Consider the following 24,722-nt stretch of genomic DNA (forward strand, 5'->3'; position numbering starts at 1 on the left):
CAGATAAAGACATTTTGCAGCATGAGCATAGTATCAGGTTCTAAAGTTCTATCTGAAAATGAAACACAGAAGTAAAGAACAGAATCACTTACTGAGAATATCTTTATTACCAAATATGGTATGGGAACAAATGATTTCCCATATATCAGTATCACTGACCTGGGCAAGAATAGCTGTTAAGCAACCACCACCATTGATCCCTGGTGCAGCAAAGCTTTTCTGGGCACCCAACTGGACTATCAGAAGACAACAACAGTAATGGACCCAGGGCTCAATTCATTTTACATATGACAAGATCGGTCACAAACTGGACCATTGTTTCTGTCACATGTTACACAGATATAGCACGTGATCTGTACAGCACATGTTTATGCTATATTCCATTTCTCCCCCAAAGTTGACTCACTTGATTTTTGAAATCATAATGCTGTCAGTAGTTTTTTTATACTTCAGCAAAATAGACAAAAATGATCTCATATTTCTTGTTTTTGCTGCTGATCCTCCTTGTAAATATATCACATACCCTTTGACTCTATCCCCTGACTTTGGGGGAAATAGGTAAATATCACTGCATTTTGTGACAGAACTATTCACCATACCAGTGCTCTTTAAGAGTATTTCTCCATCAATAGTGAACATATTATCATGGGCATATAATGCTTCTAGCAAGGTTATTTTTGTGGAAGAAGAAATGGGATCAATAGAGCAAGACCACTTAGGTTGACAGGCTCTTCAAGTATTTATGTCTGGGGGCCTATGGAGGCCAAGGATTTAGATAGGGCTCTCTATAGTATAAAAGTTCTGCCACCCATAGGCCAGATCTAGACCTATTTGGTTAGTAAGGGTGGTTAAGCTCACTCTGTATGATTAGATTTAGGAAGTGGTTAACATTTCTTTGAGGAAGGGGGATGGGCCATCTGATGGGATCTTTTCTTGATTCAGTCATTTTGGATAACTGTTGCTTCATCGCTCACATTTCATTTTTGGGGAGAAGGTTTTGGAGAAGGTGGTGAGATCATATATTTTTAAATCAAACTAGTAGCAACAACAACCTTAAAACTAGAGTTTTTGTGTGGAGGATAGTCCTCAAAGTACATTTCCAAGAAATTCTGTAGTGGAAACTAAGAATAACACATGCTGTATATTCATATGGGCGTACTAATCTAAGATTATAATAAACTGACTATTATGGGAAATGAATCACTAAGCATAATAAAGAAACCCTACTGAAAGGTAGAAGTCAATGCCACACAGTGTTTTGAAGATCACCGACATTTTGTCATATAGGCGAACTGCTGACTGCCTTACAGAAATGAAGCTGGAACAGGGTAAATATTTAAGCAGAAAGTCAGCCATATGACAACCTGGTAAAAAGCGTGTTTGCTCAGTGTTACATACTGAAAAACCAAAGTTGGCTGAAGCATGGCGTTTTTAAAAAAACAATTAATATATTACTTCACTACTGACTGGTGTTCTTGCATCCCTGCAATAGCTTCCAGACTCATGAATCAATAAGCTTTATAAATTACCATAAGCATATAGTCCTCCCAAGAAGATGGCTCCCAAGATTCTTTGGAAAAGTGGGAAGCTGATTTTATAGGCCAGGTTTGTTTTTGGATCAACTGAAGAGATGCAAAGTACAAATCATTTCATCCACAGAATATATTTCTTATATAATCATCACAATCCCACACTGGTACACAAAATTTAACTACCTCCACCGCTGAGTGGATTTGTATCCAAATTCAAGCTGGCCGTTGATCCCCTGAGGCTCTCAGTAGAATCACTGTTGAGCTGCTCCAGTTCACCATTTTTTATGGTTTGTAGATGGCGCCTAGAAATTGGGGGAGGGGGGGATATGCCATAAAATACGGTAAGTGTATGCAATAAATAAGTTGTTTCTGAAGAATTATAGTAGGTCTGTTTGAGAGCCCCTCGATTTTGCTAGATTTGCTTCAGTTTGTATCTGTCTATTTCTCTTGCCCCTATTTGTTCAAACAAAATAGGGGCAAGCAAAGTTGTTCATACAAACAAAGTTGCCTCTAACAACAAGACATAAAAAGAAACAGATAGATAAAGGTGTAGTGGTATATTTATAAACTTCATTATAAAATTAACATAGTAAATACTAAATTTGTCGGTCTCTGGATAGATGACAGTTTAGGGACTATCATATAAACTCTGAGCGAGGTTTTTTTCCTGTTCAATTTTGTCTGAATTTTGGAGATAGCCTGGGCAAATCCCTGCAGTTTTTTTGGCAACTTCCCCCCTCCCCCCAAAATTGTTTTGCCATTGCCTTTTTTTTAGAACTGAAAGAAAGTGACTGGCCCAAGTTTACTACCCACTTTATTTTTGGACAGGGCAGAGTAGATTTGGGATGACATAATTAGTGGTGAATTCCTTCCTTCCTTCCTTCCTTCCTTCCTTCCTTCCTTCCCTCCCTCCCTCCCCCCTCCCTCACTCCCTCCAAGAGAAAATATATAGCATTCCTCTTCCCCCAAAGTACAGGAGTAGAACTTCTGTTTTCTCAGTCCAAAATATCTTGACCATGTATTAAACACAAAGACCTGCATCCCCAGCTATTCCTAAAGTCTCATTCAACAGGAAAGATTGATCCCAAGTCACCTCCTGAAGCTCTTGCAATTTTAATTCTCATCTGTAAACCTTTGGGAATGTACTCAATCCCAAAAAGGGTCTTGTCCACTAAGAATGCAAGAGTTTAGTGTAAATAAGGATTTATTTGTTCCTTCTTAGAAGTCAACCCTCCCTAAAGATGTTACAAACAGGGCAGCATATTAAATGTTTGGTTGGGCTTTCCAGTTGTTATAAAAATCTTTTTATATAAATGTTTTTAAAATTCTTCTGTTAAAGAGCAATAAAGCTCAATGGGTAAGCATGGGGGCATTTCCTCTTGCATAGCATTTGGATTCAGAGTCTGTCACTGCAAGCCATGGCTATAACATAAACAAGAATGAAAACATGGCTTCAGGTGGAACTCTTGGAATAAAAATAAACATAGTTTATTGCTTGAAGTTGATTCACACATTTCAAACACATGAAGCTAAAACTCAAGAATTTCACAATTTTTTTTTTAAAAAAAGGATTGGTTTATTAAATATCGTTACGGTCCATTGGTCTCTGATGTTTTGTTATTAAAATATTCAATAAGTATAAGTCTGTTAAGATTTTTATATTTTATGTTAAAAATTAAAGTCTATCACGCACTTTAGTTATACAATAACTAGTTTGCCTAAACCTTTTATATATGCCATAAACTTAAATCCATGTCCATCTGATTCTGATTTTTCAAAAGGTGCAGCAACAATCCAGTCATACAGTATGTATGTTTATTCAGGAATTATTTTACTTTGTTTGCTAATCTTCTGGACTGCCAAGGTCTATTGACTTTTACCTTTTAAAATTAACATAAATTTATTACCTGTGCAACATGAGTAACCTATCCTTTCCATCCACAGAAGAAGATGTCAATTTGAAAACCCACAATAAACATGAAAGTATAATATAAAAAATAATACCAACATAACCCAATAGAACTAAACCAAATAACTGGATGAATAGGAGAAATCAGCAGAGTCACTTATTTGGCACTCAACAATCCCTTACTCTATCATCAAATGCTATAAAATCAGAAGACCTGACTTCAGTTCAAAAAAATCTGACAATACATGAATTTCATCAAAAGAATATCATTATTTAACGGCATCATTTCAGGAGTGGAAATTCTTTTCGTAAGCAAGCTAGCTGCTTCTGCAAAGCACTGCAAGCACTGATTGAAGGAAGTCATTGTGGAAGAGTTTATTTTTTCCCATTGTGTTATGTTTTATATAAAATGCATTTTCTAAATAGGAATAAAAGTGATGTATACCGTAAAAGCATTGTTGCTTGGGGAACACAGCTCAGATATATTTTTGTTAATTTAGAAAATAAACTCCCGAGCTCTCAGTGGTGGGAAGGGAGGGGGTCAGAAGACCACCTTTGGTGACATTGTGTCTGATCCTGTATGTCTTTAAAAAAAATGGACAGTGTTAATCAGCATGTTTGTTTGATGCATGTTTTACTGGCTGATTAAGTCCTCCTGAGAGATTATATATGATTGGATATACCCAGGGATGAATTCATATTTGAGGAGGAGGAGGTTCAATTTGCTTGAATTAAACTGTTATGGAAAGTTTCTGGTTGGTCTCCAACCTACCCTTTTTTGAGAAAAGGTTGTTGAGACAATAATTAGGCTGCAACTTCAGACAGCCTGGGAGGAAGATTATCTGGACCTTTTTCAGTTCCTTTCAGGCTGGGGCATAAATAGCACTGATAACATTTGCTGAGAACTATTAACTATTAATCCAGGATGGGTGATGCAATCATCTTAGTTCTCCTAGATTTCTTAGTTACTTGCAGTACAATGATAACAATATCCTTCTGATTGTGGAGATTGAGATTGGAAGATTGGGAGGCAGGCTGATAGGTGATACCACTCTTTTCACTATGCCTAGTGAATTTGGTTCTAGTCAAATAGATAGGAAAGGAGTGAGTGAGTCAGAAGTCCCTGGTTTGTATAGGATGACACAGGTTTGAAGCTCTTGCCCCCTTCTTTTTAATATCTGCATGAAGCTGCTTGATGAGGTCATCCTTGCAAGGTCAGGTATTATCAATCAGCTGAAGATTCCCATCTATACGTCTAGACCCTCTGTAGAACAAGTGGTGCTGTCAAAGTCTTATCCCAGTGATTGGAGATTGTTGGGGAGGAACAGGCTTAATCTTGACAAGATTGAATGACTACGTATTCATGGTCCTTCTGGTGCTTTGGATTTTCCATGCTTAGTTCTGTCTGATTGTGGCTTATCGCTCTGTGTATAGGTTTTGCATGAGGACAATAAGATGTTCTAGGATGATTGTTTTTCTAGGGATAGTCCACAACTGGATGTGATCAACACTATAGGCACCAACCTGCCTACCGTTCCTGTCCTAATGTTTCCTTTGATTGTATCCAAATTCATATAGTTATTACATACTTATGATTATATTTATGCTTATATATCGTATAGTTATTTCATGCTTATGCTTATATATACTGTTGTGACAAATAAATAAATAAATAAATAAATAAATAAATAGTCTTTCTATAGTCAATTAAGCACACATTGACTTTTTTTTGGTATTTTTGGTTCTTGATTGTCCAATGTCCAATGTGCCTCAGCAGCAATTTCGCTTCTTCTTCTGTTGGTTGCTATATTTTTATAGATATTTCATCAATCACTGTAGCTCTGTGACTTGGTACTAATTGGAATTCTGATATAACTTAATCTTCTAGCACCAAAGATTCTTGTGAATGTGAATAGGGAATATTTTTTAAGATCGCTTTCATTTAGCTACTTTTAGCTAAATTTAGCTCCTTTTTAATTTCAGTCTGTTCCATATTTGTTTGATCTTTTGAAGTCAGATTCTGTCCACTGGCATCTTTTTGCATATTAATTTGAGTTTAATTCAGAGATCTTTCAAAAAGACATCCCTTGTTTTTCCATCTCTGTTCTCATCTTCATTGCCTTTACAGAAGTCATTATGATGTTGCTTCAGGTCTCTTTTAACAGCTTTCAGAACTTCTTGGTTAAGTTCATTCTGAAAACTTAATTTAAACTCTAGTTTTCTTATTGGCTTCTCTTCTCAGCAATTTCTACCAACTGTTCTGACATCCAGTTTGCTTTCTTCTATTTCTTGATCTTTGGCAGTCTCCCTTTACATTCATCCTTAAGATTTCTTTGATTTCGTTCCATAGTTCCTCTGGTTCCCATACTGCAGAAACTGATCGGCTTTGTTCTTTTGACTTGGAACTTGCACATAAGCAGTTTTTGATCTGTTCCACAGTCAGCTCGATTACATCTTTGCTGTTACAACCAAACTCTTCAATCTATTTTTTTTTTTTTACCAAAAATATAGTCAAATGGATTTCTGGAAACTCCATCTGGTGATGTCTGCTAGTTGTCTGAAAATTGTATTAGCAATGAAAAAAACCATGGGAATTCCTAGGTCATAAGTTTTACAACTCACGATTTTCAAGTTTGGTTTTCCGGTTTCCAGCCATAAGCAGCACATCTTACTTGCATGTTCTTTGAATTTCAGATTGAACCTGCCCATAAAACTTATAAATGCAGAAGAAAACCAAATACTATTCTGTTAGTACCACTACAACAATGAAGTTATGCCCCCCCCCAAAAAAAACATTCTGAGAAAGTCCCAAACACTGATCTTTGAAGAAGTCACAGTTCACAGAAGCATTGCTCTATTGAAAAATATTGAAACCGAAAAAAGATATTCTTTCTCCTTTGTTCCTGCATTTTGCTGTCCCGATCAGTGGAATAGAGGGATGTTTCTGCAAAGGCTTTAGCCAAAGGTAATATTTGAAAGAATTGGGACATTTGGCAGCTTTGAAGTAATGTCCTTGGCAGGTGCAAATGAGTAAACAACCCAAAGAATAGTCTTGTGCTAGTCTTAGAATAGCAATTGAGCTCATCGGATTGAAAGTGTGAAATAATAACCTTCATCAGCACCACTTTTTCTGTACCTATAAATGAAAACTTCAATATTCATCCATTTAAAAAGGTAATAGTTGAAGTTAAAAAAATATCAGTTTCTCCAAGAAAAACATAGATAAAGAGCTCCATTATGCTGTGGTTGAAAAAGAACTTAAGAGGAGATTGGCAGTCCCATTAAAGAGCATATACAATTCTTCACCAAAAAAACCTCCAGGGCTATTGAGAGACCTGCTAAAAAATAAGAAGTTATCTTCTATCAGGACTAAACAGCAAAGGAGAATAGAAAAACCTTTTTCTGTTATCAGTCCATGGTCTCTCCTTCATGTTGAGAACAAGTCAAACTTGGTTGGATCAATCAGTCTGGCTCAACTGTGCATTACAGGCACTCCTCAATTCACGATGGTAATTGAGCCTGGCAATTATGGTTGTAAGTTGTGATGATCATGTGACTGGTGATTTATGACCTTTTGTGAGGTGGTCATTAAGCGACTGTGGTAGTTATTAAGCACGCCCATTGTTTGCTATGGGACAGTTTGTCCTGGAAATTGGAAGCAAAACACCAGTTTCCAGCAAAATATCATAAATGGTGGTTGTGTGATTGTGGAACACTACAAATAGCCATAAATACAAGCCAGTTGCTGAGTACCCAAAATGAGACATAACCATGGGGAGGGGGAAGCTACAAGAACTTCAGAACTGGGTTGTAGGTAGCTTTTGGGTGGGGAGTCATCAAAACTTCAAATGATCGGTCATAAGTCAAGGTCTACCTGTATTTGGTCACAAATGAGTTCTGTCCACAGTGGTTATATTTTTTAAAAATCTGATTGTGCAAATATTTTAATTTCACTTTCTTTACATCATGCATTTAGTTAGGGAGTCAAGGATATTGTTCCAGAACTTAAGTGAATGATACAAAAGAAAGGTGGCTTCTCACTGGCACATTAAACTGCTTCACTTAAAAATGGAAACCAAAGTCCCCTAATTACAATTGAAGGGAAAGACTCCATGTTTAATTGAATGGTAGTGCTTCCTTTTGCAAAAATGAAACGTATTTTCAAAAAATAAAAACATGTAGATATAATGAGGCGGGAGATAACATCTGGAAGAGTGTCTATGGAGATCCTCAATCATCCAGGTCATGCTTGTCCCAAAGGTGCTTTTTCAAGAGGCAACTGGACTGCCTTGTTTTTCTTTGAAGACATTCCACTTCCCATCCAAGAAGCTTCTTCAGCTCTGACAGGATAGTGGGAAATGGAAGGATTTGCAAGGAATATAAATCCTTCCATTCCCCACCATCCAGTCAGAGCTGAAGAAGCTTCTTGGATGAGAAGCGGAACATCTTCAAAGAAAAACAAGGAAGTCCATTTGCCTCTTGAAAAAAGCACCTTTAGGACATCTGGAATAACATTCTTCAAAATACAGAAAAATGACTTATGATTGGAATATACACTAGGAAAAGATGCACAACGCAGTCATGTATATTCTGTGCCCATATGTGTGTGAAAGAGTAAGCAAGTTCTATTCATTTATTTTCATACATTACAGCCTTAATGTTCAATATCCTTAATTTAGGATATCAGCACAATTTGATTCCTAAGACTTTTTCTCCATCCTAATTTAGATGGAGAAAAAGTCTGCATTATAAGCAATTATGCCAGACGTAGGTATCCTGGCGGGCAAATGACAGCAAACACATCATGACATCATTGCCCAAATGATGCACTCATGCAATCTGTGTCAGCCACAGATGTGCCAGCTGCAAATTATGTAATTGCATTAACTTTGCAATGAGACAATGAGCGAGATGTCATTTTAATGTGATTGTGGCTTCTAACAGAGCTTTATGCCTTCAGATGTTCCATCAACCTTCCCTACTGGCCATACTGGCAAGGCTAATTGGAACAGGAGTTCAACATAGGTTACAAACTGCTCCCTGTCTCTCTCCATCCTCCTAAGCAATGTGATTTTATATGGCCGTTCTGTATTTCCCTCTTCAAAAAGGGTTCTGGCTTTAAGTGCTAAAAATTACTACATTTTTCTGTCAACTCTAGTCTTCTTTTCCAGTCTTGCCTGCGGCACATTTGAATGATGCACAAAGATCTATTTTCCTTCGACATAACAGATAAAGGATGATTATGTTTTGTGAGGTTAATTGATTGCTGACTATTGACTGAAACAAAGAACTGCTCATCCCTTCTGCCACCCTGCGCAAGAGTTTAAAAATGAAGTAACACAGCCTCTAAAAATAGAAACTTTAATTCCATTTTATTTAAGCATTCCCTAAATTGAATTTCGAGATAAACAGCCAAGCAGCTTTTCTGAGACACGTAATGGGGCTAATTTAATGAGTCCCTTCTATCTATTCACAAGCCAGTATCTGAAGCAGGGCCCATCTTTTTCCCATGAGGAGAATCATGGAAAAATGTTTTCTCTTAAAATGTCTCAAATCTATATTCTTAGATTACAGATGGGCCAACACCACGCTAATGGGATCAATTTTAATCCCTTCAACAGGAGTCAACTCTGAAACTAATGTTTAATGATGAAGAGTCATAAACCTTTGATCCTGATGCATTTTCATTGGCCACTGACCTAGGTCATTAAAGTTTAACTGAACTTGAAAAAAATTACTGGAGACTATTACAACTCTCTCAAATTGGAGGCAGTGTCTTATGAAATGCAAATGCCTTCATTTCTGAATGTTCCAGATGTTTTCAAAGGCAGCAACTTATAACAAAGTTGTTTCCCAAGTCCTTGTTGGGTTAACCGTGGTTTATTGAATACATATATAACACTAAACCAAGTCAACAAATCATTTCAGACAATTGATGTGGTACAGGTAATAATCATATTATGTTCCAATAGTAACAGTGGTAAGATGGATGAGGCCACCCTAATTGATATTATGTAGAGTTAACTCCCTGCCAGCTTCCCCATTGACTTTGCTTGTTGGAAGCTGGCAGGATCTCAAATCATTATCATGTGACCACAGGATGCAGTAATGGCCATAAATATGAACACCAGTTGTAACTACCACTTGTTCATTCCCATCATAAGTTTGAACAATCACCAAACAAGTGGTTGTTGTACAAGGACCACCTCTTTCAGTGTCTGGGTCAATGTAAATAAAAACCTTTTCACTGTATTTTCACCCAGACAGCATAAACAAGGTGCTGTTACACATGTTAATATTCATTACTCAGTCTTAGTGACTGAACCTGTGCTCTATTCTCTGCCTGGATCAGCTCAAAGGAAAAAAGCCTTTTCTTTGGCTTTTACTCATCCAGGAGTGTGCAGAAATTTAGGGAATTACCCGTAGAAAACAAAGAGGACCAAATAAGAGGACCATATTTTAATAATTTTGCTTGCCCTAATTTAGTGCCCTCTCCCCACTTCCTCCTTTCACTGGGTTACAATTTCCATAATTCTTAATCAACGTGGATGCTAACTGGGATTTTAGTTCTACACATCTGGAAAACCCAGGTTGGAGCCTACTCTAACTCACCCCTGCCTTCAATTTTAATTTTTCTCTTGGAAAAAATACTTCACAACAGTTAATTTCTGATTTTGCAAATAAATAGTCATAGGCCTTTCCTTACAATTTCTTCTTGGTCTCTACAGATAGTCATTCAGAGGAGGAACTTACTCAGAGCAACACAATGAAGTTCTTGTCAGAAGAGGGAGAAATTCAGACACATCTGTTTTCCTCTGACCAGCAATGTGCTTTTGTTTGCACTTGAAGAGAGACTGTTCCAGAAAAATGACTGATTCACTGCTCAATCATCTGAAATGCTATTTTTGTCTATCAGCTTATAGTAAAAAAAAAAAGTCTCCGACACGAGAAAAAATTAGGGTTGATTTCAACTTATGCTTGAAATACAGAAGCTATTTAAAAACACATTAGCAAAATTTCATTTCCATTAAGTTGCAGCTAATGGTTTTCCGAAATCCTGGTTCAACTAGAAATAATTACAAAATGCTTAAGAACACATATACATATATACATACATGCAAAAGTTTTATCCTAGGAAACTCAAAAAAATTTCCACTAGAAAGCAGGAATAGGGGAAATAGAGAATCATCACTGGAACATCCTGAATTATATCATTTATCCTATCTACCTAGCTTTGATCATTTATAAGCAACTTAAACAAATGTTTACCTGGGTGGTTTCTTTGGAGGCAGCCGAGGAGTTACAACTTCCTCAGGTCCAGGCTCATCAAAAGCAGATGTCATTGATTGATTCATTTCTCCGGTCTCAACTGCTTGAATAGGGCATGGTTTTATCTGAACTGAAAAACTTGGAGAAATGGTTATTTCATTCTCCATTTCTGCTGCATTTCTTTGCTCTTCCTCCTCTTCCTCCTCAATCCTACACGGCCTATGCCAGGAGGCATGGTAGTATTTTGGTCTCCTCTCAGAGCCTGAGGGCAAAGGACCTCTGCTGGAGTCATCTGGGGAAATGCTGTTCATCTGGGAACAGAAGGGCGACAAAGGCCCAATCACAGTGCCATCTGTCTCATCCCTTGGCATGCTAGCATCCCAGGTTTCAGCAACGGAAGAATTAGCTTTAATGGAAGAATTGACTGATTGTGGAAGAGACTCTTCAAGTCTAGGAGGGCTTCCTTTGGACATCTTTGGAGGAATAGCAGGACTCCTATCAATCATATTCTTACTAGACATTGGAGACTCAGCCTCTGGACTTTTGCCTCTTGAATTCCTATCACATCTTTCTTGTGGCAATCCCCTAGGCTCAAAGAAAGAGGATGATTTCTCAGTGTCTGGGCTAATAGTTGGGTTAACACATGGCCACTGTACTCCAACTGCTGAGTCTGGGCTGCTAAGAAAAAACGCTCGATGGTCATCTTCTGTTTGTGGGGCCATTATAGTAATAGTTGCTGCTCTTTGTGAACCAGGATCTTGAAAATTCCTCTCGCAGCTCAAATGGAGAGTCTTCGTCCCATCATGCTGATTTTGACTTGGGCTAATAGTCAAGGTGCCACTCTTCAATGTGTTAGTGTTATTATGCTGCATCTTTTTCCTCTTTGAACTCTCGGCATAGATGGGTTCATTTTGGCTCTTTCCTTGAAAGGAAGGCTGTTGTTCTCTGGAATTTCCTCTGCTATCTGTAGGCTTGTTTTCAATTTGATCTGAGGTTCTGACCAGAAGACAGTAAGGACTTCCTTGGGACAAATCAAAAGAACTGCTGCTTTTTAGCACAGTATCTGGTGGACGTGCCAGAAAGTCTCTTTCTGGGTTTAAGTTATACACAGAATCATGCACATGAAAGTTGGAGAATGAGTTCAAGACCCTTCTTTTATCTTCACCAAAATTTGTTATCCTGGATACACCGGCCATGGAATCCTGGCCCTGCAATGTTGAAAAACAATTTTCATTATCAGGCCATGCGACACTGGTAGTGAGTTTCTCAAAGATTTTATGATTTACACTAAAGGGAAAGTACGCCAATACCTTCACTCTTTTGCTTGGAGACATTAAATACATTAGTAGTGCTGCTGCTCCCTTTGGGTGGATGGAAGAGTATTTTTCTCAGAAAGTGACAGAAATGGTATCGAGACTCAAAACTGGCATGACTGTTCCTCTTACTGGGTGCTTCGACCCATCCCCATGGACACATACCTCTTTACTGTATGAGATATTTCTTTCTGCCCTTTCAGGACCAGATGGGCCAAGGAATAAAGGACGATCTTCTGGGATGTTCTGGGGCTTCCTTTTGATCTCGTTGCCCTGCATTGATCAAAGATGAAATGTAGCAAAGGTAGAAATTTCTCCAAGGTGGGGATGGGAGTTTTATATGTCACCTCATACCACGAGATGAACGGCATATACATTTTATAAATAAATAAAAAATACTTTGTATGCAACTCAGTTAGAATTTTCTTTAATTTGGCTGTATCCATCTTCCCCCCAAAAATATAATGATTTAAAAATTGTTTAACAATTTTTAAGTATGTGGATGAACTCTCCTTTGGAATCAATGGGATTATGACTTTATTTAGTGATTTTTTTTTTACTGTAAAGCAATCAATAAAATGAATCAAATTACTAGCAATTTATATCACCTTACAGATTTACTATACTTTTCTTTCATATACAGATTTATTGGGTATGCTAAAACTAAAGATGGGCACATTTAAGTTCTACTGAATTTTACTGAAAAGAATAAATTTTAATAACGTTCATGATCTGTCTACTGTAGATACTGGTAGATCCTTGATCCATCCTATTAGTAATGTTGGAGAAACTCTTTACAGACCTGCGCAAATGCTAAAATGATATTGTTCACAGATTTTGTTTTTTTCATACAGATTCTGAGGTGAGATTGCCAAATGCTTTAAAAGATTTAGCTATTTTACAACAATCAGGTGAGACAGTCTGAATCTGAAAAATTGTACATCTCCGTCCTTTTACTTGAGCTTGCTATTTCCAGTAAGTAATGGGATATTCTTTTTTAAAAAAAATCATTTCATGTTGTTTTGCTTACCATTCTCATATTTCAGTCCAAGAAACTTTAAACTTACATCATTAGCCAGCAAAAGTGTGGAAAACTGAGACAAGCTGTGTCAATCAATACCTCTCTTTATGGAGGTATTTTTCCAAATTGAATTCTATTCATGTATTATAAAGAACGTTCGGAATAGGGCAACTGGCATTGTGATTTGCAAAGAATCTGGACCCAGCTGGAAAATATTTGAATCTCAGATGAACTTAGCTCAGATGGTATGAAGTCAACCCTGGGCAATTGGAAGGTGCTTTGGATTGATCAGTGCAGTGGTGGAAACTCAACTGGATTGAAGAATCGAAGAATCAAAATGCAACAGATAAAGTCTTTTTGTACCAAGAAGTATCTGAGCACTTCTGTTGACTTTTAAACTGAAAAGTATCTTGCTCACTCATATCATAAACGTCTAGAAAAATCTCCCACTTTACTAAGAAAAATATTTTGGGGGGCCTGCTAATTGGTAAATTTCTCCCTGCCTGCTCAAGAAATTGAAAGAATCCATTTCTGCAAGTCCTGCCATAACAAATACAAAGATTGCTCCCAGGCAGTTACAAATTTTACAACGGAAGCAACCTTGTAAAATACACCACACCCCTTATTAATCATTTACCTGCGAGACATCTGTATTCAAGTTTCCATCTGCCCACACACCAGCAGCATCCGAGGTTATCATAGTTGGTTTAACAGCAATAGTTGGCTTGGAGTAAGACAAGGAAATTAGACTTTCATCTTCCCAAGGCGTATTCTCAACTTTGGCTCCAATTCCATTCAAATCCTGCAAGGCTTCACTGCAGCCTTGTTGATTAAGGGATGGTGCCTGCAGTTGGTGAAAACTTCTGGGACAGAAACAGTTTTTGCAGGAGCCAGGCTTCCAGATGTGCTCCACAAAATCACTGCACACAGACATTTTCAAGCCCTCTTGCTTCATTTCCACTGCCCTCTGCACCTTCTGTATTGGGCTGGGTGGTTCATTTTGTTCTCCTCTCTACAGCTGGACTGAACAATCCTGGACTTGTAACCAAACTGCAAAGAAAGAGCACAGAATTCATATTAATAATATCCTTTCCCCCCCACAAATTTGTTTCCCAAGTTCCAATATCTCCCATTACTGGGCACCCTCACATACACCTGTTCTCCGTTAGACACAAGATTATGTCAGCTTTGCTTGCTCCTCAGAGTTATATGCTTTTCCCCACAGACAGTTTATCATAAGTAAGGAATAGAGAAGAGTTTGCCAACACCCATCCCATCTGTTTTCTAGGCTCCAAATGTGTCATATAGAGCAGAGGTCTCCAACCTTGGTCCCTTTAAGACTTGTGGACTTCAACTCCCAGAGTTCCTCAGCCAGCTTTGCTGGCTGAAGAACTCTGGGAGTTGAAGTCCACAAGTCTTAAAGGGACCAAGGTTGGAGACCCCTGATATAGAGAGAACTTCTATGATTCTGTGTCTGTGTAAAGGGCATGACAAAAAGTTGCTGTTTTGCAGGAAATAACAACATGCACATTTATTGCACAAACTGTGGAGTAAAGCTGATCGGGGTAATCTTTTATACATTTTACTTTGTCATACCAATCTATACAATCAGGGTAAACAGCTGTTACACATTATTATATCATGAATGTTTCCATCACATGTATCATGTTATTGGTCATATGGTGCCAATTCTGTGATGTGGGTCAGTCATGTCACGATGCAAATTACACAGTTTGCCTAACAATGTGGTGTTGTCTATAATGTCATTCGCTCTCTTAGTCTCTGGCACTTTTGACCAGCAACAAAGGGGCCGGGATAGCTCAGGCAGTAGAGAAGCCTGTTATTAGAACACAATTACTGCAGGTTCGAGCCCGGCCCAAGGTTGACTCAGCCTTCCACCCTTTATAAGGTAGGTAAAATGAGGACCCAGATTGTTGGGGGGGCAATAAGTTGACTTTGTAAAAAAATATACAAATAGAATGAGACTATTGCCTTATACATTGTAAGCCGCCCTGAGTCTTCGGAGAAGGGCGGGGTATAAATGTAAACAAACAAAAAAAAAAACAGAGTTGATGAAGCTTCTTGGATGAGAAGCGAAACATCTTCAAGAAAAACAAGAAAGTCCAGTTGTCTCCTGAAAAAGCACCTTTGGGACAACCATGACCTGGATGACTGAGAATTTCCATAGACATTTAGCTATGCAATAGAATTGATGCTTCCTATACTTCCTGTATGCATTAATTCAAAAAATACAAACAGCAATTTCTTTTTTTTAAAAAAAACTACTGCTGCTTCCAGTACAAGTAGTTCTCATTTAGTGAGTGACTTATTTAGTGACTGTCCACAGTCACCACTGTAATGGAACATTAACTTTGCAATCAATCTTCGCATTTACAATCTTTGCAAGTCTAAAGCAAAGAAAAGCTAGAGTAAGTTCATAGGCACAACTGCATTTCACTTAGTGGCTGCTTTACTTAGGTTAAACACTTAACAGTGCTTAAGCTGGTGATTATGGGAGTTACAGTCCAACAGATCAAAGTACAACACAGTTATAAAAAGATTGAGGGCCTGTGCTCCAAATGGCAGCTCTTTGTAGAGCACACAAATATGCACCCATGTCATTGACTATAGTTACACCAACTGTAATTTAGCAAGTTTGTATGGCAAACCATACAAACATACATCCAGAGGATGGTAGAGGATAGGAAGGCCTGGAGGAAAGTTGCCCATGGGGTCGCGATGGGTCAGACACGACTTCGCAACTAACAACAACAACAAATGGCAAACCATGATAGCTATTATAAAGCTAGAGCATGTAATACAGAGCTCTTCTTTTTCATGCCATGGAATTCTCTACATTTCAAACTATTACCCAAAAATAAAAATACAGTCTAAATACAAGTAACTAGATTGTCTCCCACGTATCACTTCTATCTTTCCCATTTCTCCCTTCTCCTTTATATCTTCTCCACTCTCTCATCGCTCCCCTCACCCAGCACATTTCTACCTGGGAGCCTTTGCATTGCCAGAGGAAGCTCTGCTCCTGTGTGACCCCCACATGGTTGTGTATATTTGGCAACTGAGCCCACTTGTAGCAGTTGTGGTTAGAGGGCCTTTGCTCAACTTCCTGGATAGGGAAGCTCTCTGCTTGGTCACTCATGCCCTGGTCACCTTCCGTTAGGACTACTATAGTTGCTCTAGATGGGGCTATCATCAGAAAGTATCTGGAGGCAGGATTCTTATTTATAACAGGATATCCAAACCATCTGTCTGTCTGTCTGTCTCAGTCAGTCAGTCAATCTATCTAGGTTTTAATTAGGCCACCCTATAAACTGAATGAAATTAATCTTTTGTTATGCAATACTGATGCTTTAGGAAAGCCTCTAGAGCAGGGTTCTCCAACCTTGGCAACTTTAAAACTTGTGGACTTCAATTCCCAGAGTCCCTCAGCAAAGCTGGTTGAGGAACTCTGGGAGTTGAAGTCCACAAGTCTTAAAGTTGCCAAGTTGGAGAACCCTGCTCTAGAACATGGGTGTCAAACTTGCCGCGTCACGTTGCCGTCATGTGATGTATCATGATGTTTTTCCCTTCAAGGAGCTGGGGTGGGTGTGGCCCCACCCCGCCCCGCAGGCTGCCAGTTTGACATCCCTACCTAGAGTGAGCCATTTCTTCAGTGACCTGGCTTGCTTCAACTCCCCATTTCTCTACCCCAAATCCTCCTTTCCTCATTCACCTTTCAGATTCAGCCATGATCACTTATCACTGAAATGGCATTGCTTCCACAGATGCCTTTAATGCCACAGAAAAAATATTTTCTCTTTGCATCTCCCTTTTATATTTCTTTTCTAAGACCACAAGGCAAATGTACACAACGTGAACCAGAATCACTGATGGGGAGGTCATTGGCTGAGTGTGTTCTCTATTCCGTTGGATAGCTACAAGGAAAAACTGAGCGTCTTAGTGCAGGGGTCTCCAAACTTGGCGACTCTTAAGACTTGTGGACTCCAACTCCCAGAATTCCCCAGCCAACCATGCTGGCTGGGAAATTCTGGGAGTTGAAGTCCACAAGTCTTACAGTTGCCAAGTTTGGAGATCCCTGTGTTAGTGCTTCACATCTCAGCGCTTCAGGTGAAGAGGGCCATGGAACAAGTCATTTTGCTACTGCGTTCAAGAGTTTGGAAAGTGGACATAGCAGCAATATTGAAAATTTTTCTTTTCCCATTCAGACTTAAGACTTTTGGGGCAAAATATTTACCCTGAAAAATGGTACAGTTCTGTTAAATAGGTGCTGAAATATTCTGGGAGACTTCAGGACTTTCCAAGGGTAGCATTCAAGTTATTTTTAAATAAATACCTCAATCTTTTGGCCTTTAAGCAATAAGAAATTAGAACCTGCAAAACAAATTGTCAATGTAAAGATAAGTTTCATATCTGTAGGAAGTAGGTATTCCCTCCCTTCATATCCCCTGAACTGTTAGTATAGTGAATTTTTTTTTTAAAACAAAACATGCAGAAATGGGTTGGGTATCTGGAGAAATGCTTTTTGCATGAATCAAACAAGCATTTAACCAAACGGAGGTATCATTCTCAGAATAGGAAGTCAATTTCAATATGAACTAAAATAACCAGAGCTCATAAGTCAGTAATGAACAGTAAATCTATATTTGCACACAATACAGAACCAGGTTATAACTTGAAATGGATTAAAACCAATGAATCTAAAATGAGTTTTTTTTAAAATTTAATGCTTTTGATTTTGAAAAATTAGGAGATGTCTCTTTTTAAAAGGACGTGACTTACAAATATTAATATAGAAAAATAAATGTCTATTATATTTTAATATTGAGTGTGACCCTTTGTCAAAACAATAGTATGGAATACACATTTCTGTAGAAAAAGATAAACACTGGGGTGTCCAGATTTTGAAGCTATGTCTGATTGGTCCTAATATTTATTTATTTATTTATTTAATATTTATTTTTATATTTTTAATATTTTTAATATTTTTATATTTATTTAATATTTATTTTATTTTCTCACAGTAATATGTCCTTTAAATTTCGAGGTTCTATCATATCACAAGATCTAAAATGGACAGCTAACATCAAAAACATCATCAAAAAAGGACAACAAAGAATGTTCTTTCTGCGCCAACTCAGTAAGCTCAAACTGCCCAAGGAGCTGCTGATTCAGTTCTACAGAGGAATTATTGAGTCTGTCATTTGCACCTCTATAACTGTCTGGTTTGGTTCTGCAACCCAACAAGAAAGACACAGACTTCAGAGGATAATTAGAACTGCAGAAAAAATAATTGCTACCAACCTGCCTTCCATTGAGGACCTGTATACTGCACGAATCAAGAAGAGGGCCGTGAAAATATTTACAGATCCCTTACATCCTGGACATAAACTGTTTCAACTCCTACCCTCAAAACGACGCTATAGAGCACTGCACACCAGAACAACTAGACACAAGAACAGTTTTTTCCCGAAGGCCATCACTCTGCTAAACAAATAATTCCCTCAACACTGTCAAACTATTTACTAAATCTGCACTACTATTAATCTTCTCATCGTTCCCATCACCAATCTCTTTCCACTTATGACTGTATGACTGTAACTTTGTTGCTGGTAATCCTTATGATTTATATTGATATACTGACCATCATTTGTGTTGTAAAGGTTGTACCTTGATGAAGGTATCTTTTCTTTTACTGAGAGCATATGCACCAGACAAATTCCTTTTGTGTCCAATCACACTTGGCCAATAAAAAATTCTATTCTATTCTATTCTATTCTATTCTATTCTATTCTATTCTATTCTATTCTATTCTATTCTATTCTATTCTTTTTAAAAATCTGAGAACTGTTGATTGTAGGTCACTGCTAAGGCCTTTTAAAAATTTCAGTCTAATTTTTCTTTCAATAACTTCAGACTAGCATTCAGAATATAATAGTATTCCCATGCTCCTTTATTCTCTCAGCCTTGCCATGTAATAGATTAGACAACATTATTGTTGCTCTTGATGGAATGTAAAATAAACTAAAAATACTTCATTTATCATGTATTTATCCCAAAGCAAATCTAGGCCCTGTACAATATAAAATTAAAAGCTGTAAATAATACCCAGGATAGACTGAGTCAGCAGAGTTTGCTAGTGATTGTCAGGTCTACACCATTTGAGGCATATTGATCAATCTCTTATTGTTGCCCTTATGAGTGAAACCCATTAATTTCACAAATGTTCCCATTAGACTTAATTGCATAATTTTGGATTATTTTATATTCCAAAGTTCTACTGTATATACTTTTAAAGAAGTGATACACTATATGAACTCCATGAGTAAAGATTTTACACAATTCCATTAAAGCAGTCTTCCCAACTTAGATGAACACCATGATGGTTGTGAATTCTAAGAAAGTTTGGAAGTTACTAGATGCAGGGTGGCCAGAACTGAGTTTTTAAACCTAGATCTGGATTTTTTGACCCCTGTCTGGATTTCTAGATTTTTTACTTTAAAATTTAAGTTTCTTCTATACATTATGTTGCATTGCGTGTACAGGTTGTCTTTGACGTAACCATTCATTCAGTGTCGTGTCCCACTCCTCCGCTGACGGCCGGGTCAGGGAAATCCGAATCAGGCTTGCCTCTGCAGCTCTGCCCAAAGTCCTAGCAAAGTCCTCAGAGCAGGCAGGAGACCAGAAAGTGACTTCAGCAAGATAAGTTCAACTTTGCCTGACTCAGAGACTGCCAGAAAGCAGATCCTTTATATAGGCCATGGGGTGTGGCTCCATGACTCAGCACTTATCCAGGCCCTCCCTTCCCTTCCTTCTGTTGCCTCCGCCTATCAAGTCTTCTGATGCAAGGGTCACTCCAATCAGCAGCTGTTGGAAATAAACTTTCCTCAGGCTCACATGCTGTGGAGGAGGGGGAGGGGTCTAGCTGCTCCGTTTGCCTGGGCATGGAGCCAGGGCTGGGGCCAGGGGGTGCTCCCTCCTCTGCAGCCTGCTTGGGCATGGAGCCAGGGCTGGGACCGGGAGGTGCCCCCTCCTCTTCAGCTTGTCTGGGCATGGAGCCAGGACTGGGGCCGGGAGGCATACATTCCTCCGTGTTCGGGAGCAGATAAGAAGGCCCCGGCTGCTGTGAGAGCAGGCAAGACACAACATTCAGTAATCATTCAAAGGAGGGGTGAAATCTAATTTTTTTTGCCACCGGTTCTGTGGGAGTGGCTCGGTGGGCGTGTGACTGGGTGGGTGGGGCCAACATGATGTCACTCACGTCACTCTTTCTTTCTTTTCTTTCTCTCTCTCTCTCTCTCTCTCTCTCTCTCCCTTCCTTCCTTTCTCTTTCTTTCTTCTCCCTCTCTCTCCCTTTTTTCCTTTCTTCTCTCTCTCATCATTTTGGTGGGGAGGCAGCTGATAGAGTCAACTGCCCCACATTCCAGCCACCCAGGAAGCCTCACGCTGCCTCCACTTGCTAGCCCTGCATCCTGTCACTCGCTAGTTGCTTCTCTGCCCACTCTTAATGCTTCCAATGCTGCTGCTGCTGGGCGACCAGCTGGACGCAGCCGAATGAGGCTTGCTGTCCCGCCACAAGTAATAGAAAGTGCCTAGGATCCAGGCTACGGTCAGATGAGAAAAGAGAGTGAGAGAACAAGAGAGCGATGTGAAATGGCGACACCCGATTTTCAGGCAAGCATGGCAGGGCTTTGGGGAAGGGATTATGCTGCTAGCTCCTTCCCCTGCAGCCCTTGATATCTCGGTCTTCCTTGGTCTCTTTCATTCTCTTTTTGCTCTGCAGGACTAAGCCGGGAAACAAGAGTGCCAACAAACAGCTGTGACTGCTTGAGCCAGCCAAAGAAGAGAGGGAGGGAGAGAGAATCGGGTGTCACTGTTTCCCCATCACTCTCTCGTTCTCTCGTTCTCTTTTCTATTCTCCCCACGAACTGAAGCTTTTTTCAGTTGACTCGGAGCTCCCAGGCAGCCCGGAGGTCCCGCAATGAGGCAGATCCGGGCTAATGCCATTGCGATCCTGACCGAAGCCTGGATCCTAGGCACTTTCTATTAATTGTGGCAGTAATGAGCAAGCCCCATTCGACTATGTTCAGCTGGTCTCCCAGCAGCAGCGGCATTGTTGTGGCTCCAGCCTCCGAACCTGGCCCCATGCCTGAAAGTGAGTCTGAGAGTGAGGGGGAAGGGCCGGTAAGGCTTACCTCAGGAGCACCGATTCCTTTGGCCCAGCTCCAGGAGCCAGAACCAGGCCAGTCGGAGGACGTAATGAGGCCAACATCCCCTGATTCCTCCCTTCCTCAGGCTACAGACACAGCTGATCATCATACCAATCAAGCCTGGATCGAGCCACGCTTCAGAAGATTAGAGAGGCGGCGTCATCAAAGGGAACGGTGGGACAGGAGCCCACCCCACAGGATATATAAGGAGCTTTGGGACTGCTCTCAGTTCCACGGGAAGCAAATTAGCTGAACCATGTCGAAGTGAGCTGAAGTCTTAATCTGTTTGAACTTTTTGGCAGGCAGCTGCCTTTTCTCAGCCAGGACTGATAGGAGCCATGTATCCACTGGCTGAAGGCCAGCTCATTATTCCAGAGTGAGGATGGAGACACAACAGGCGTTGGCGGTGTTAAGAGTGGGCAGAGAAGCTCTGGCAAAGTCAAGCCCCATAAAGAAGAGGGGACCACTCCCCTTCTTGTAAGTGCAGCTCCCCCCACAGTGCCTGCCAATGGGTTGGCGATTCCCGCGGCTGCCTTACTGCAGAACCAGATGCTGAGCGGCCGTGGGGAGGTCATGGGAGTGGGGAGGAAAGGAAGTGCTCAGAGGTGTGGAAGTGTCAGCTGACTTTGTGGGGAGATTGGCTGGTGAGGAGGAAGAGATGGAGTGGCAAAGCGGTGGGGGTGGGTGGGGCAGTGTGGCTTGTGCCATGGGAATTGATGTATTTATTCTAGCATTTTTCTCCCCAAAGCCCTGCCTTGGTTGCCTGCCTTCCACATGGGCTTCAGCTTGCCTGCCTTCGCAAGCTGGCCACCGGGACACCAGAAAGGCAAGCATGGCAGGACTGCGGGCCGTGGATCGGTTCGGGAACGTGGCCAGCCAGCCATTGCTCCTGGTTCAGCAAACCAGCCCCAGTCTTCGCTACCTACTCGCCCGATCCAGTCCGATCCGGTAGCATTTCACCCCTGATTCAAAGTTACAATGGCACTGGAAAATGTTACAACCTGTTCTCTCGCTTATAACTGACGCAACATGCCTACGATTACGTAATCAAAATTCAGGCATTTGACAACCGACATGTATTTATGATGGTTGTAGTGTTGTAAGGTCAAATGATTGCCATTAGTGACCTTTCCAGTCAGTTTCCGACAAGCAAAGACCATGAGGAAAACTGGATTGGCTTAATAACATGATTCACTTCACAGCCATGGCAAAAAAAGGGTTATAAAATCAGGTGTGACTCACTTAACCATTGCCCTGACCAGCAGTGGAAATTCTGGTTCCAATTGTGGTCGTAAGTTGAAGACTGGTTGACTTCTAATACACCTCTGCTTGCAACCAGACAACAGAAACTAGGGAGGGGGGAAGGGAGTGATTGGAATGTACGAGGAGCCAAGAGGGAATTGAGGAATTCAAGAGCACCGTCTGTGGCCTGGGAGAATTTCTACATTTCAAGGTCAAATGCTTGGAAACCTCTGAAATGCACAGACTGTTCCCAAAACAAACTGATTGTATGTGATTGGTGGACAATGGACAGTGGGTGGTCCCAGGGGAAAAGGGTTTTTTATTTAGGGTGCTTTTCGCAGGAAAACCTCAGAACAGGCTCTGCTTCTTCTGCACCTATGTGGAATTATCAGTAAAGCTAATTTACTGATAGAACATTGGAAAAACAATGTCCCAGGAGTTTCTTCTGCTGCAATATGCCAACAGGACAGTTAACACAATCTATATGAAATGGGTGAAAATATTTTAGTTTAAAACTGATGTATTGTGGGTGTTTAAAAATCTGGATATTTTTGTGTAGAATCCGGCTTTATTTGAGTGTGTTAGGAAATGGCTGGCAATCCTGACTAGATACCATCTTAAAATCCTTCTTATTTAGCTTGTTTGCCTGAAATGTTATACAATTAATCACTATTCACTATTATTCAATAAGTATTACAAAATCGGAATTGATTCTAATTTTGATCAACCCAAAAGGGTCATTTGAGTGCCACATACTGGGCAGTAAACAGTCTATAAAGAAACTACTGATTAACATTCAGCTCAGTCATATACACCCTAAACTAAATAGTAGCTACAGAAAGCCAGAATATTTTTTTTGTTTCCTTCACTTTCATCATTCTAAATTCAAGTAAATTATTGCTTAGCATACTATACACTCTGTGGAAAATGCCTGCTTTCATGTAAAATGATTTTTCCACAGAGATGTTCTTTAGGCACAATAAAAGAAATTCTACAGGTATAATTAGGAATATTGTACAGTACAACTTTATTTAATTAAGGCATTTTATAAAACTCTTTTAAAATATGCTTGCTTACTTTTGCTACCTCCAAATCCTCTTTCCCTTCAATTAAGCTATACTGTAGCCTGTTGAATTTTAATTGCTGAAACAATAGTTTTAGATTCCTAAATGATGGAGGCCAACTAGAATAAAAATGCTCTTTTCATTCGCAAAAACGTGTTAAAGAAGAAAACATGCATATGCACATATGTTTATGAATGTCCGTGTAACTAGTCACAAGGGAAATTTAAGAAACTCACATTCTGACGATGATCCATAATACTGATAATAAGTCCATATGTTGATGAAGCAAAAATACTTTGCTCTACTATACAATGAAAGAAAAGGGAAAAAGATGAAGAGTAAAAGAAAAAAAAGAAAGAAAAGTCAATATCTGAAATTGTCAGCTGAGCTATAAATGTACTCTAATATAATGTATTTCAGCTTGGTCTTGTTCATTGGCATAGTTATTATGGATAAAATGGCTTGAAATTGTGATTTTTCATCTCTTCTGTAAATGGCTCAAAAATAGGAACCTCTTTTCTATAGAATAGGAAAAATCACCACTCTATTTTGTTGACCTTCCCTCTTTACAAGACATTCAATTTTTGCATCCTTATTCAAGAAGGACAGAAAAACACAGTAGCAGAACATCATGGAACTTCTGTTACAATTCATTCATCAGAAAAATCTCTTTAAAAAAATGAAATAGTTCTATGTGTCTGCTGCAGAAGCTGACTGCGCAAAGCTGAGTGAATTCTTCTTTCAGTTTTTCTAAATTCTGCCCACATGTCTTTATGCTTTAGATAATGAACTTTAAGTTACAGAAACATATGAAATAAAGTGTAAGGGAAGGAAAACAATTCTAAGAATTACTCACCATGATGCATACCATTTGCAGTGAAAAAACAGAGGGAAGCTGAGCTCACCCTGTGAAGTACAGCAGTTCCTGTTTTAGGTAACTAAATATGGCAACAATGCTAAAATAATGTGAATCTAACACATACAGAAGGCTAACATCTGGAAGTTCAAGAAAGCACCTAAATAAATAACAGGTATCTGCCAAATTTTGAAGCACCAGCTATTTTTTAAAGATGTTCACAGAGGTGAAAAGATAAGACTTTGCTAAAACCCCACTATAATACTTCCTGTACATGTATTTTTTCTA

The 24,722-nt window shown here is 39.4% G+C and overlaps 1 protein-coding gene across 4 annotated transcripts in view; it reads right to left on the reverse strand.

The window, feature by feature from the left end:
* Positions 1 to 24,722, reverse strand: part of PRAG1 (PEAK1 related, kinase-activating pseudokinase 1) — a 40,489-nt gene that overhangs the window by 7,447 nt on the left and 8,320 nt on the right. For 2 of the 4 annotated variants that reach the window (XM_058171634.1, XM_058171631.1), the window contains exons 2-5: positions 13,682 to 14,094; positions 12,189 to 12,296; positions 10,711 to 11,918; positions 1,716 to 1,834 (exon numbers count right to left, since the gene is read on the reverse strand). In XM_058171634.1, the coding sequence (XP_058027617.1) occupies positions 1,716 to 1,834; positions 10,711 to 11,918; positions 12,189 to 12,296; positions 13,682 to 13,999 (1,753 nt within the window). In that variant the 5' untranslated portion in view covers positions 14,000 to 14,094. Of the gene's footprint in view, positions 1 to 1,715; positions 1,835 to 10,710; positions 11,919 to 12,188; positions 12,297 to 13,681; positions 14,095 to 23,814; positions 23,883 to 24,434; positions 24,699 to 24,722 lie in introns of those variants that run through there. The other 2 variants (XM_058171633.1, XM_058171632.1) reach the window with 2 other exon arrangements.

This window comes from Ahaetulla prasina, chromosome 2, assembly GCF_028640845.1.
Source record: "Ahaetulla prasina isolate Xishuangbanna chromosome 2, ASM2864084v1, whole genome shotgun sequence".
In the NCBI taxonomy this organism is placed as follows: domain Eukaryota; kingdom Metazoa; phylum Chordata; class Lepidosauria; order Squamata; family Colubridae; genus Ahaetulla; species Ahaetulla prasina.